This window comes from Acinonyx jubatus, chromosome B4 (genome assembly GCF_027475565.1).
Source record: "Acinonyx jubatus isolate Ajub_Pintada_27869175 chromosome B4, VMU_Ajub_asm_v1.0, whole genome shotgun sequence".
Taxonomy (NCBI): Eukaryota; Metazoa; Chordata; class Mammalia; order Carnivora; family Felidae; genus Acinonyx; species Acinonyx jubatus.
Window position 1 is genome coordinate 87906027 of NC_069387.1, and position 15713 is coordinate 87921739.

The 15713-nt window shown below is 37.4% G+C and overlaps 1 protein-coding gene and 1 long non-coding RNA gene across 7 annotated transcripts in view; one reads left to right on the top strand and one right to left on the bottom strand.

Annotated features, from left to right (window-relative positions):
* The window catches only part of LOC113602841 (uncharacterized), a 108644-nt gene that overhangs the window by 53256 nt on the left and 39675 nt on the right, over nucleotides 1-15713 (top strand). For both annotated transcript variants that reach the window (XR_003424371.2, XR_008300306.1), the window contains exon 5: nucleotides 730-808. This is a non-coding gene — a long non-coding RNA (uncharacterized LOC113602841). The remainder of the gene's footprint in view (nucleotides 1-729; nucleotides 809-15713) is intronic.
* Nucleotides 1-15713, bottom strand: part of CB4H12orf56 (chromosome B4 C12orf56 homolog) — a 111014-nt gene that overhangs the window by 50891 nt on the left and 44410 nt on the right. For 4 of the 5 annotated variants that reach the window (XM_027071339.2, XM_027071332.2, XM_027071335.2 and 1 more), the window contains exons 4-6: nucleotides 11227-11635; nucleotides 6427-6497; nucleotides 587-731 (exon numbers count right to left, since the gene is read on the bottom strand). In XM_027071339.2, coding sequence (XP_026927140.1) covers nucleotides 587-731; nucleotides 6427-6497; nucleotides 11227-11635 — 625 coding nt within the window. The remainder of the gene's footprint in view (nucleotides 1-586; nucleotides 732-6426; nucleotides 6498-11226; nucleotides 11636-15713) is intronic. The other variant, XM_027071338.2, reaches the window with a different exon arrangement.

The window sequence follows — 15713 nt, forward strand, 5'->3', positions numbered from 1 at the left end:
GCTTAACCCGAGGCAGGGCTCACCCCCTCGTTAGCACCATATCAGTACTCGCCAGGGCTCCTGAATACCTGCCCATGAAACTGAAATAAGTCTTACAGAGTAAGTCTATAACTTGCTGAGTGAGAGCTAGGTTGATTTGACTCCCCAGGAGTCACCTTTTTAAAAAAGTCCTACATTCACAAGTAACTTGTTTTAATTGTACTTATATTGTAGGGTTACCTGAAGGTAAAACTTCTTAAAATCTACTTTCTCATCTCACTCTCTGTACCCATACATCTTGCATTCCAGAAGCTCCCCCTCCAACACACACATATACATGTGGTTGCCAAACCAACCCACATAAGGTACTTTTTGCTACCATTCTCCTTCCCCGTCTCCCCTCCGACACACACATATACATTATTGATTATGTCACAAGATTTCAAATACTGAGTCATGATTGCATTAAATTTCCATCAACATTTTAAAATACAGCTTCCGAATACAAGACAACATTTATTTGTATTTTACTACATGCTCAAATATCCTGCATTCGATAAATAGCTGGAACAAGTTTCAAAGATTAAAAATAAAACAAAACACCTACTTTCCAGAAAAGCCTTTTCAGAATGAAGTTTTTCTGGGCTGCTACTTTAAGTTCTGTAATTAGACAAAGTATCTTCCTCAACGTATTGTCTTTAAGGAAAAGTTCAGATTTAAGTTGACCGAAGTGCTTAATTTTCTCCTCAGATCTACAGAAACACAAGAAAAAAATTTCCATGTAAAAAATGGTAAACGGCAGTTGAAGAATATCAACAATTATTGACAGGTTTGTAAAACTTTGTTTCTAATGGAATTTTAATATAGTTTTGTGCTTCTAGTTTTATTACTCATTAGTAATGGACCTTGCTTTCCCCAGATTAAGCTATTTATAACTCTCCAGGCATACTTTTGCCCGTGCCCCTTTACTCAAGCTGTATCCACGTCAGCAATGCTCTCAGTGTCCCTAGGAAACTTGTCTCTCTTTCATAGTCTAGCTTGCAGTTTGCTACATACCATCTACCATACTGCCTGAGCCAAATGGAGTATTGTTTGCTTAATATTTTTTCTTTAAATCAACTCCCTTTGTGTGTGTGTGTGTGGAGAGAGAGAGAGAGATTATTCACAAAGAAAACTTTGTATCACTACTTTACAAGGAGAACCAGTGTCATGTGCCATAAATAGCAGGTAACTGTAAAAACATCAGGGAAGCAACACAGATTCTACATTGATGCGCCACATTCCCAGCCTGAGGCCTGCTCTCTCTTTGACAAAAAGGCAGATGAGCATGTCTCAGAGAGCTCCCACTTTGGGCACCAAGCCCAGAGGTTCTTCCTAATGAGACTGAACTAGTTGGAAAAGCAATCACTGTTCCACTGTGGAATTCAAAGTTATTTCCTGCCATGTCAGAGTACCACATGCATTCATCTCTTGTCACTGACCTGCGTACGTTCAATACTTCAGGAAAAGCTGGCTTTGCTGAAGAGAGTAACACCTCCCCCTTAAAGCCTTCCCTAATTCCAGCATGAATGAGGACCCTCTCCTATAGCACTTTTCTCACACGTCTTATATATTATATATAATGTATATATAATATATATAACACACATATATAATTTATATATATTATACATAACACACATATATAATATACATATTATATTATATATTATATATTTATTATGTTTATTATATTATATGTTATATAGTATATATTATATTATAAGTATATATTATATGTATAATATATAATGTGTATTATGTATGTTATGTGTTATATATGTGTGTTATATATTATATATGTGTTATATATTATATTATATATTAATATATAAATATAATTATATTTATTTAATTGTATAATATGTATTTATTTAATTATATAATATAATTAATATACATATATATTATATATCTTTTGCCCCATTGTTGTGATCGTGTACTTGTCCTGGGCACTTTTCATGGACTAGCTCATGCAGTCCCACGAAGGGGGTACGGCTGGGAATTACTGTTATATTTATGGGATGTTAGAAAGGTTAAGTAGCCTGTCCAAGTTCATACAACTAGTGATTCAGAAGAGCAGGGTGCAAAGTAGTAGTAGAAGAGATGTTTCATATTCTGTGTAGGTCAGTGGAAACTTCCTAAAATTTCTGACTTGAAGTCAAAATATTTTTAAAAAATCTTTTTTAACATTTTTATTCACTTGTTGAGAGACAGAGAGAAACAGAGCGCAAGCAGGGGAGGGGCAGAGAGAGGGGGAGACACAGAATCCAAAGCAGGCTCCAGGCTCTGAGCTGTCAGCACAGAGCCCGACATGGGGCTCCAACCCATGAACTGCGAGATCATGACCTGAGCCGAAGTTGGACGCTTAACTGACCCAGCCACCCAGGAACCCCAAAGTAAAAATATTTTTACCACCTACTCCAACCTTAATACCAGCCATTTATCCCAATACTACTGCACGGAATCTTGGCTCTTGCCTACTACCTCCCCTTTTATTTAAAAACACTATGATTGGGGCGCCTGGGTGGCGCAGTCGGTTAAGCGTCCGACTTCAGCCAGGTCACGATCTCGCGGTCCGTGAGTTCGAGCCCCGCGTCAGGCTCTGGGCTGATGGCTCAGAGCCTGGAGCCTGCTTCCGATTCTGTGTCTCCCTCTCTCTCTGCCCCTCCCCCGTTCATGCTCTGTCTCTCTCTGTCCCAAAAATAAATAAACATTGAAAAAAAATTTTTTTTTAATAAATAAATAAATAAATAAAAACACTATGATTTTCTCTTCTATCCAATCACTGAGCCTCTCTTAGTAACAAAAACAGGAAGACTTCCTGAAAAACAGTCTCTTTTCCAGTGGAGAGTCTGCAAGAGAAATGATCAAGAATTCAGGGACAGAAGTCAGAGGCAGAAGAACATGATTATAAATATGGGGTTCAGATTCTAGATCTGCCTCTCTTTACCTGAGTAATTACCATGGGCAAGTTACCTACTCTCTGTGTGCCTCAGTTTCCCATCTGTAAAATAGGTATTATCATACCTACCCCATCATTTTGATACTTTGGTTACTACATGTGCTTAGCACACGGTAAATATTTAATAAATAGTTTGTAAATAAAACGAATGAGCTTTGAGATCCCACTTCCCTATACATCCACTTCTAATTACAATCCCATTTCATTTAAAAAATACTATAAAATCCCTCTGTTCTCTGAGAACTCCAAAAACAGCAGCAATGTAGTTTTCACAAACAAGTGAGCTTAGAAAACCACAAACTCAGAAAGCATACCAGCAGAATTACTTTCCAATTGACTTTCCTATTTTTCCCATTAGTTGACAATTTGCTGAGATTCACATAGGGACAGTTTTTTTTCCTTTGGCACCTATGATAATAGACTGAAATACCAAACTTACAAAAAATTTTTTTTTCATAAGAAAAAACACACTAATCTCTTCATACTAAAAATCAATTCATATGTAAATTGAGGTCTCATATACATCATAAATACAAGTTAGATTCAGGAGTCTATATTTCTGTAGAGACATTGATATAATCACAGTTTCTCTGCCCAGAATATTTGTTTTTACATAGATGATGATAAACTGTACTTGGCTAATTTAAATAATAAGTTTAGCGCCAGAAGACTCCATTATTCAATTTAGGAATAAGGGGAAATGTTACATTAATTTTAACAGATATTCTATATTTTCATCAGCTAGAAAATATAAATTCACTCAAATAATGTAGCAAGAAGGATTCTTGATCTAATGATAAGCTCTATTTTTCCCATATGTTTTCATTTTTGGAGGGGATATTCTACATAAATAATACATTTTTATAATGATTTACAGCTGGAAAAGGCTTTTCATACATTATCTCAGAAGCACTGTGTATATGTTCACAATGGTCCCTATACATCCATGATGTTACAGGACTCACATTTGTGACAGAGTTCTAATTTGAAACCCAAAGAATGTTTACTCCTTTTAAACTGAAGGTGCCTTGCAGGCAGAGACCTGTCTTATATATCTTGTACATAGACCACATTCTTCATAGTGCATTTTAAATCACTGCATTTTAAATGTGTTGCCTTCGGGAATTAACTTTGTAAGAAATACGCTTTTCATGAGTCAAGAGAGTGGTAGAACCCAACTCTCTTTCTGGCCTTCAAGGATAAATTTCAAGCCACACATATACAGAGAGATAAAGCCTATTTTATTATCCAGTTAGTTTTAAAACCACTTTAAATAAAGCACTAAAATTAAAACTGATATTTTTTTGCAGTAAACATATGAAAACAGATAGAAATTCTAAGCTGTCTGTATTGCCATCTTTTAAAAACTAAATCACAAACATCCTTACTTTACCCCTACATACCTCAGAACATACCTCAAAATAAACATTTTCTTACAAAATCATCATTGTCACATCTGTCAAAATTATCAATAATTCTTTGCTATGGGCTAATACCCAGTCCACATTCAGATGTCCTCCATTGTCTTAAAAATGTCTTTTTAGGGGCGCCTAGGTGGCTCAGTCAGTTAAGCATCGGACTCTTGATTTTGGCTCAGGTCATGGTCTCACAGTCATGGGTTCAAGCCCCATGGTGGGCTCCATGCTGGCAGTGCAGAGCCTGCTTGGGATTCTGTCTCTCTCTCTCTCTGTCCCTCCCTTGTTCTCTATCTCTCAAAATAAATAAATAAACTAAAAAACTTATTTAAAAAATGTCTTTTATTTTTGGTTTGTTGAAATCAAGATATAAATAAGATACTTGTTATATTTGCTTATTATGTTTCTTAAGCCTTCTTAAAACTTTTACTATACAAATTTTTAAACATACACAAAAATGGAGAAAATTGTATAAGAAACCCCATCTATCACCTAGATTCAATAATTTTTAACATTTTGCCAATCTTGTTTTATCTATTCCCTTAAACACGTATACACACACCTTACCTGTTTTAAAACTGAAATAAAATATATATAACATAAAATTTATCATTGTAACCATTTTTAGGTATACAAATTAAGTGCATTCACAGTGTTGTATAACCATCACTACTATCCATTTCCATAACTTCTTCATTTTCCCGAACAGAAACTCTGTACTAATGAACAGTAGGTCCCCATTTCCCTCTCCCCTCAGCTCCTAGTAACCTCTCTTTTATTTTCTGTTTCTATGAATTTGCCTATTCTCAATGCCTCCTATAAGTAAGTGGAATCATACAATATTTGTCCTTTTATGTGTGGATTCTTTCACATAGTTTCTTCAAGGTTCATCCATCTTGCCACATGTGTCAGGACCGCATTCCTTTTGAAAGCTAATATACCACACTTTAAATCAGATTCATGTTTAATTGTTTTAACAATTTATTCATTCATTCCATAAAGGCAGCCTACTGTGTGCCAATGACCAAGGTACAGTCTTGGCCCTTAAGGGGCATAGTACATAATGGGGCAGAACATAATCAAATAAGCAATCATAAGATAGGCTGTTGAGTCCTAAAAGATGGTAAGCACAGAATGTTCTAGAGGGGCCCCTCCTAATGTAGTTCTGAGAAATGATTTTTAGAGAAAGGGATAGCAAGCTAAGTCTTGATGAGTTGAAGTTATTCATGAAGGAGAATAAGAATAGAGAGTAGGGTTCCAGGATAGAGGAAAAAACAAACAAACAAACAAAAAAACCAGGGAGCTTTCTGAGAACTGTGAGATCATTTGGATCAGGAGGTTAGGGCAGGAGTTGAGGGGACACAACAGTTGAAGATGGAAAGATGAAAAGACACATCAGAAAGATCTTTATAAGCTACTGTAAAGTTTAGACCTGTTTCTAAAGGCAATGGAGAGCCATTCAAAGACTTTAAGGGAGGGAGTTACATGATCAGATTTGTGCTTCCGAAAGATTTCTTTGTTGTTATGGAGAATGGTTTAGAGAGTGAAGGCAGAAGCCAGCTAGGAAAATACTGTAGGAGCTCAGAACAAAGGTAGTTGGGCTGAGTATGTGACAGTCAAAGAAGTAGATGTTATCCAGATATATTAGAGAAAAGCAATAAATCATGTGGTGAATGACTGGGTGTGGGGGTGGTGGTGTAGGGGAAAGAGAAGATAAGGATGACTTCCAGGACTCTGGCTTAGGTGATCTGGGGATCACAACATCAGGCCCTGTGTTAGGGAACACAAGAGGAAGGTCCGGTCCCAGAAGAAAGATGCTGAGCTCTGTTCTGAATATACTGACTTTAAAGTTCTTTTAAGACCTACAAGAGGTGATGGCCAGTGGGCAATTATGTTTGCAGACCTAAAATTCAGGGCAGAGAGTTGAAGTAGAGGTGTAAATGTGTTGGTCAGCAACACATGGAGTTACGAGAGGCAGAGATGAGGGAACAGTCCCCCACGCAACTCTAGCATATCATCACTCCTTACCTATATGGCTTTTGACTTCCGATAGGACTGAGCTCACCAGCACGTAGGGGATCTTGTAAAAGAGTAGCTTTCTAAACGAGGAAAAAAGTGGGAATAGTTAGAATCTTTGTTTACTGAAAATCAATTTCTCCTACTTTTAGTCAATACTGTATATCTATTCCTTAATCCATGCTATAGTACGTGATTTATTTATGTAAATAATACCACAGAGTATTTGTTTCCTTATATAGTTTTTAATAATTTTAAACATGACGTTTGCTCATTATAAAATGAAATTATCTATCAAAATCAAACAGTACAAAAATGCATAAACTAAAGATAAAAGTTCCATGTCTCTCCCTAATCCTGCCATCCCACTAGTCAAAGTACCTTACTATATACTTGATACTAATATAACACTGTATGCTAATTATACTGAAATTAAAAACAACAGCGACAACAAAGTACCTTGCTATATTATTATCAGTTTGGTTTGTATCCTTTCAGGTATATAAAAACATACTAATTATAACATACATCTATAGGGGCGCCTGGGTGGCTCAGTTCATTAAGCGTCTGACTCTTGATCTCAGCTCAGGTCATGATCTCAAGGTTCGTGGGATTGAGCCCAGAGGCAGGCTCTGAGGCAGACAGCGCACAGCCTGCTTGGAATTCTCTCTCCCTCCCTCTCTCTCTGCCCCTCCTGCACTAGTGTGCATTCAAACACACGTGCACCCTCTTTCTCTCCCAAAGTAAATAAACTTAACAAAAGACATACATCTTATACATATTAGATGATATCTTTTTATAATATATATTTAGTACTGGCTAAATTACATCACATATGTTAATCTGGAACTTTTTTTTCACTTAATATATGGTAGACAATTTTCCATTTCTGTATATATAGGTTTACGTCAATCTTTTTAATGATTACCTAGTATTTCATAGCATAGATTATACAATAGTTTTCTTAACTATTCCCCTACTAATAGGGTTATTTTTTCCCTCAAATCTTTAGTGTTGCCATTTTCCATTCATTCTGGGTCTTGAAAATAAGTTGGTATGTAGTGTTCAGCAAGTCCTCTAAATAATCTTTTATTTTATGTTAAGGCTTAACAGACAGGTCCGAAAGAATTTCTGAAACGTTGCTGATTTACAACTCCGAACAAACTTACCCCTTTCTTATTCCTTAATATCAGAGCAGGATGGTGAGTGGGTGGGGGAAGTATGTGCTTTTTCTCACTACTTTTGTTTTTTATTTATTCTTAAAAAATGTTTGTTTATTTTTATTTTTGAGAGAGAGAGCATGAGCAAAGGAGCTGAACCATGACCTGAGCTGAAATCAAAGAGTCAGACGCTTAACCAATGAGCCACCCAGGCGCCCCACTACTTTTGTTTTTTTTAAAGAAATCTCTATACTCAGTGTGGGGTTCAAACTCAGGACCCTGAGAACAAGAGTCAAATGTTCTACCAACTGAGCCAGCCAGGCACCCCTGTTCTTAACTACTTTTGTCATTGTTTTAAGTTAAGGGGAAAAAAAAAAGCTGTCTTTTTTTCCTCTCTAAATGTTAATGGTTACCTTAAATCTAGAATTTTAATTTGGGGATATTCCTTAGTTATTTAGCTTTCTAGCACCTATCTTCACAACATATAAATGGCAAAGAATTGCCATGTATTGTTTCTGTAGAATTTGAGATGCTAAAGAACTCAGATGTAATTATTTTTGGTGAAAGTTACAGATAAAATGGATCACTGAAGGAGACTTGGCTCTTTGGAAACCTTAAAATCAGAATGAGTGCTAATTTCTCACTGGATGGTTTAGGTTTATTTTCCCCGAAAATACAGAGAGAGTTAACATGTCCATTCCTTTTTCCCAGTAGCATTTCCCTACCTCAATGTGAATAATCATTCTAGATCTCAAAGCACAAGAGATCAGTTAGCCAAGATACATCTGACTGATTTAGGAGATTACTGTTTTTTAATTTCCTAAAACTTATGGAAGTATCACCAAGAATAACATGATGAAAGAAACAGTGTCACAAAAGTCATAACTTTCTAAATATTTATATTGAATTAATGTCTTATTTTTACTAGAATGAATGCTAACCTGATTCATCATATGTAGGAAATATTTGCTTGCCCATTTTCCATCTTTCAAGAGATAGAACATTATTTTTTTAATGTTAAGTGTATTTCTTTGAGAGAGTGCACGCAAGCAGGGGAGGGGCAGAGAGAGAGGAAGAGAGAGAATCCCAAGCAGGCTCCACACTGTCAATGCAAAGCCCAACAGTGGGCTCGAATCCACAAACTGTAAGATCATGACCTGAGCCAAAGTCAAAAGTCAAACGCCCAACCAACTGAGCCACCCAGGCACCCTAAGGGATGGAACATTTTTAATAATAGCATCTATTAGGGGCACCTGGGTGGCTTAGTTGGTTAAGCATTCAACTTCGGCTCAGGTGATAATCTCACCGTTTGTGAGTTTGGGCCCTGCATAGGACTTTGTTTTTTTGTTTTTAATTTTATTTTGTATTTTGTTTTTAATTTATATCCAAGTTAGTTAGCATATAGTGCAACAGTGATTTCAGGAGTAGATTCCTTAGTGCCATTACCCATTTAGCCCATCCCCTCCCAAAACCCCTCCAGTAACCCTCAGTTTGTTCTCCATATTTATGAGTCTCTTCTGTTTTGTCCCCTTCCCTGTTTTTATATTATTTTTGCTTCCCTTCCCCTGTGTTCATCTGTTTTGTATATTAAAGTCTTCATATGAGTGAAGTCATATGATATTTTCTTTCTCTGACTAATTTCACTTAGCATAATACCCTCTAGTCCATCCACATAGTTGCACATGGTGAGATTTCATTCTTTTTGATTGCCGAGTAATCATTGTCTTTATCCATTCATAAATTCATCCATCATGGATCCATTCATCCATCAATGGACATTTGGGCTCTTTCCATACTTTGGCTATTATTGACAGTGCTGCTATAATCATTGGGGTGCATGTCTCTCTTCGAAACAGCACACCTGTATCCTGTGGATAAATGCCTAGTAGTGCAATTGCTGGGTCCTAGAGTAGTTCTATTTTTAGTTTTTTTGAGGGACCTCCATGCTGTTTTCCAGAGTGGCTGCACCAGCTTGCATTCCCACCTGCATAGGACTTTGTGCTAACAGCTCAGAGCCTGGAGACTGCTTCGGATTCTGTGTCTCCCTCACTCTCTGCCCCTCCCCAGCTAGTGCTCTGTCTCTTTTTCTCAAAAATAAATAAACATCAAAAAAAAAATTTTTTTTTAATGATAGCATCTACCAACTCAAAGATAACCCCCCCTCCACTGACATTTATTTCAATGGTCATAGAAAAAAAATTAAATCTTGGCTCCACAGTAATTGTGCAAACTTGCGTACATCATTTAATTTCTCAGTGCCTTAATTTCATCATCTATGGAATGAGAATAACAGTTCTACCTCCTCGGGTTGTGTGCAGATTAAATGAATTAATATATGAAAGCATCAAAGCAGATCCTACCTGTTAATACATGTCCATTATTGTTACTGCTTTTACTATCAGAAGGGCTATGAGTTTGCCTGTCTGACTTGCCCCAATCATGTCTCTGCTGCAGAATTAAAAAGGAGTACTAAAACCCAGAGTTAGTCAATTCAGGGAAACATAAACGGTCATTTTGAAACCTTTAGATAGATCAAAATTTGGTTTTTCTATTAGAACATATGTGGCCTCCTATTGATAGATCAGAGATTCCCCCTCTGTTTAAGATTTGTTTAAATTCTTAATTTGGAGAAAGCTGTTTAAAAATTTAGGAGCGCCTGGCTGACTCAGTTGCTGGAGCATGTGACTCTTGATCTTAGGGTTGTAAGTTGAAGACCCACATTGGGTATAGAAATTATTTAAAAATAAAATATTAAAAAAATAATAAAAGTAAGAATTTAAGGAGAAATTTTGAGCATTTAACATGTAATTTAAAAATTGACCATTCTGAACCATGCTATGAGAAAAAACTTGAGCTGTTCTGCAGTCTTTCAGTTTTTAGCCATTTATCAAACCCCTTGCTTCCTTAGCTTCTTCTGAATGAAAAGAGCCTGTCATATTTTTTAATATTATTGTGTTATAAGGTCAATAGTAAAAATTATATATCACTGAAGGTAACTGAAAAGGATCATGTTATTCCTGTAATAAATTACTTATTTTTAAACTGATCCTTGTGTAATAAAAAGATTACACATGACAGTTCTGACTCTGTCTCTAAACCTACTATATAATCTTGAGTAAGTCACCTAAAATATTCATTTTCCTCATTTCTAAAATAAGGTAAAATTCTAAGTACCTTATTTTGGAGGAAATCACTCCAAAATTATCTGCTCCTATGACAATGACCCTGATTAACCTCCTTTCAATAGCTCAGCTAAGAAATACAGAGACATATGGACAGTGTTGAACTTTATCTGAGCTCTGTGCTCTCTAAAAGCAGAAATGGTTGAGAAAACATCCCAGCTAACTTAAAAAGACCACCCTGCTCACAAATATTCCAAGATAAGACCTTGTCCATCCTTCTCCATGATTGCCAGGAGACTCCCTTGTTTACCTGCCTCTGTAAAACCCCTGGTCCATCCCTGTTTCTTTAAGACACTCATTAATAAGCATTTTCCATCTTGCAATAGCCTGAACAAAATCATATCCTCAATTGTCCAGTGTGTTTGTCTTTCATAATATTATTAAATTCTAAAGCTAAATTTTGGAAAGCAGGAAAGGCATGTTGGCTTTAAAAATTACTCCAGCCAAAGTTACCTTATGAGGACACTTACTATAATATAATTGGTCCACGAACTTTTTAAGTGCAGAAATATTGATGAGGTTGTAGAAATAATGTACAAATGAAGTTCCAACGCCTTTTTCTCTAGGCTTGGGTTGCTCTGTAAAGGGGAAGCCAGGGAGGAATTTCCTGAGTAAAACTCATTTCCGTTCCCATTGCCCTTTAAAGGGACTTCACTTAGAGAACCGTTGTGATCTGACAGTGCCTTGGGTTCTTTCATGTTGGTTGTGCAAGATGGCAAGGTGACAACCTTTCCCGTAGCTGATGTGGATTGACAGCTCCTCCTGGAGGGGGTGAGTAAGGGTCGAAAGGCACTTTGGCCATGAAGAGACGGCTCCTTGAGGTCTGAAGGAAGACAGAAGGTTGAGTCTGTGGATGGTGTGCTGACCTCTTGGTGGTACCTGTCAGGTAGAATGTAGCGGTAAACATAATATTCAGAACTTAACAGTAAGGGACAAAGGGAATCTGGTGGCCCAATTGCAGCAGTTTAAGACTTTGAAAGTAAGTAAATATTTTCATATAAAAGGAATACTTTTTTTTTTTTTAATTTAAGAAAGAGAGAGAGAGGAAGGGAGAGGGGCAGAGGGAGAGAGAGCATTTTAGGCAGGCTCCATGCTCAGCATGGAGCTCAACACAAGGCTTCATCCCATGACGCTGGGATCATGATCTGAGTTGAAATCAAGATTACGCTCAACCAAATGAGCCACCTAGGTGCCCCAAAAGGAATGCTTATCAAGAGAAGGGAGTGATTTAACCTCACTTGCTTACCCATTGGCCTAGTGGAGGTAGGGTATACTTCATTATACTTTTCTGCTTTCAGAAATAAAACTGTACCCAATGTCATTTAAAGAAGCACTTTCTATATCTAAAGTATTGTGCCTGTCCTTCACCAAACCCCAATATTTCCAATGTAAGAACTTTTCATTCTGCTTTTGAAACCTGACTCATCTTTCATTGGGCAATTCTGGTGGATCCTATGAAGAAAAAATTATTCACATGGAGATATTAAGTGAGATTTCTTTTTTTTTTTTTTGAAGTGAGATTTCTTAAGTTTTTTTTTTTGATTCACGTCTTGCTAATACTCTGATTTTTCCAGTGTCATTCTAATAGTGTCAGCACATTTTTCAGAATCAGTCCTGAGTTCCACCCTCACCGTGCCCATTCTCCACCTTACTATGACCATTCCTCTACTCTGCTGCATGAGGAAGCAAGTGGTAGAGGCTAAGAAGTTGTAGGATATGATGAGATCTAAGTTCTGATCGTGGCTCCGCCCCTCAGGGGTAATGTGACTTGGGTTGACCTAAGCTTCAATGTCCCAATTTTAAAATAGGAACCTATAATAGCACCAATCTCAAAAATTTTTTGTGAGGATCAAATAAGAAAATATGTGCAATGTGTTTGTAACACTGGAAATACTCAGTAGGTGCTTAGCTATTAATATTACCCTATGTGGCCTTGAATTACTGGTTTATCATTTTATGCTAAAATATATTGTCTCCCTTATTAGATTGGAACCTTCATGAAAGTGGAAAGCCACTTTGTTTTTATTAGTCCTTAAATTAACTTTAAAACAGGTATAAAATTCATTTATTATCTGTACAAGATTATGAACTGTGTTGAGTTCCAGCCCACACAGCTCAGTGTTGCAGGTACATGTGCACACAGCCGTATAAAGTGGTCATTCCAATTTATTCATCCAAGTTCCATCCCACTTAAACAGCCACCCCTTGCCAAACCCTTAGGCTTAAAAATAAAACCCTTAAAAAATAGGGGTGCCTGGGTGGCTCAGTCAGTTGAGCATCCGACTCTTAATTTCAGCTCAGGCCATGATCCCAGGGTCATGGGATCCAGCTCCGTGTTGGGTCCGTGCTGAGCATGGAGCCTGCTTGAGAGTCTCTCTCTCTCTCTCTCTCTCTCTCTCTCTCTGCCCTTCTCCCCTACTCACACACTCTAAAAAAAAAAAAAAAAGATAAATAAAACCAACAAGCAAATTCATATATAGAATGAACAAAGCAATTCTGCTCCTGAGTATCTATCCCAGGGAAGTTTTCAGACAAGTGCATAAAGGAGGAGGGAAAAGGAAGAGGAAGAGAGTGATGGGGGAGAAGAATGAATATTGATTCCACCTCAATGCTCAATAAATGGATCTTTATGTTTTTATAAATGTGTAATTGAGCAATGAATCTTTGTTAATGATAAGCTGTGAGCAAATTATGTGCACAAGAATATATCTATTTAATGTTTTCAGAGCCAATTTTGAGAATGATGAAGACATAAAGACTTATAAAAACCCTTATTTCTGGAGGCCTTGATCAAATCCTTTCTCTTGAGTTTCTAAACGTTCTGGATTCATATACTTACCCATATAGTATATTTACATAGACAAGGCACTGGTCCTCCAATAGAATTATAACAATGTACTGTGCAAGAAATTCTTAGAAAACTAATATAGATGGTACCTTGTGCCAAATTATTGTACAACAGCATTTTTATTTTTTAAATACAGTAGCATTGGGGTGCCTTGGTGGCTCAGTCAGTTAAGTGTCCAACTCTTGATTTCAGCTCAGGTCATGATTCCAGGACCATGGGCTCTGCACTGAGCATGGAGCCTGCTTAAGGTTCTCTCTTCCTCTGCCCCTCTGCCCTTCTTCCCACCCCCCCTCAGAATACATACATACATACATATAGTAGTGTTATTAGTGACAGTTGGAAAGAAGAAAGCTATTCTGTCCCAAAGCTTGATCAAGCATTCTGAGGACGCTGAATAAATTATTGCTCAGTGGCTGACATACTGGTAATTAGCAATAACAAAAGAGCTAAGTCTTAATAAGGGCTAAGCGTCACACACAGTTTAAGCACTTTACAGGTACATGATTTAGACCTCACATATCATCCCTGTGAGCAGGGTACTATCAGGAGCTCTATCCTACTCGTGAGGAGTGAAGTCTGGGAAGGTTAAATCACCGAAGGCACAGTCCAGATTTGAGGTCCAGTGTAGCTGCAGAAGTTGCACGTTTATGTGCTAGACAGAGAGAAATTGCACAACTCGCTTTCTCTATTTTCTATCAAGAAGTGTTGCTTCTTAGAGAAAAATATAAGGTTCATGTTCTTGGGTTTTATCCCCTGTTCTGTTTTGCTAGTGGCGTAGCACATTCTCATTTCATTGGATTGTCAGGTCTACTTCTTTTTTTACATTTATTTATTTTTGAGAGACAAACAGAACACAAGTGGGGGAGGGGCAGAGAGAGAAGGAGACACAGAATCCGAAGCAGGCTTCAGGTTCTGTGCCCGATGTGGGGCTCAAACTCAAAAACCATGAGCTCATGACCTGAGTCGAAGTTGGACACTTATCCGACTGAGCCACCCAGGTGCCCCTCTACTTCTGTTTATTAAACAGATCAGTTTCTCCAAAAGCTCATCCTTTCACTTGCCATGGACTGTGGTTAGAAACTCTCCTTTTAAATTTCCGATAGCCAAATATCAGTAGAAGCTATAGATAGATGTAAATTCAGATCAGAATCCACCCTAGGGGGTACGGGCAAACCAGACCTAATCTGAGGGCTAAGCATTGGCACAATTTCTTTTTCCTCATGGATTATTCAAGGTGAACTCAATTAAATTTGTATAAATCTTCCTCTGAGCTGGCACTGTAAAAGTGTTCTATTGATCTCAGCCTTCCTCTCTGTTTCTTTACACTTGCAAGCAATATGCAGTCTTTTTTTTCCCCCTGCAGCTTTAGGGAACTCTTAAGTAGGTCACAGTACTCTGTTTCTACTTGAAATATCTCCTTGGGTTTTCTCCTGTAAAATGCATATGAGAACACGGAATTATCCACTAATGAAGAGCTACACTAAAGACAGAGAAACCTAAATACTGAATCTCATTATCAGAGATCACTAATCTGTTTTCCATCCCTTAGGTGTTAAAAGACCTGTTGTTTACTATTGCCCTAAAAAGCAATCATACTTATGTAAGTCTGATGTCCCAAGGTAACTGCATCCTTCTTATGACCTGTAGCTTCTCATAATTAGGCCTAAAACTTTACACCTCAGAGGTGTTTCAAAGCTCTGCACATGATAACATTCTTTAGTCCTCTAATTACTGTTTTTTATCCCAGCCTGCTCTTTGTTTATGCTTTTGACTCCTGTGCTTAATCATGGAGATGATAGTGCTAGAAAACTATGGGATGGATAGCAGACCTAGCTCCCTCCTCAGCCCCTTTATTTGGAAACTACTCCTTCCCTCCACACATGGAGCACACAGAAGCTGTTGTGCTTTTAAAGACTGACCTCTTGGCTGTGGTGGCCATTTTTCATCAGTGAGTCATTTATTCAAGCTAGGCATCAGCGACCTTCCCAGGATTTTTAAATTTTATGCAAGGTGTGTGAGTTAGCCTTTATCTGGTGATGGGAGCTGTGACATGTGAATTTAAGACAGGCTAAATGTGAATTTAATAACTTTGTTTATTGTGCCTCAAAA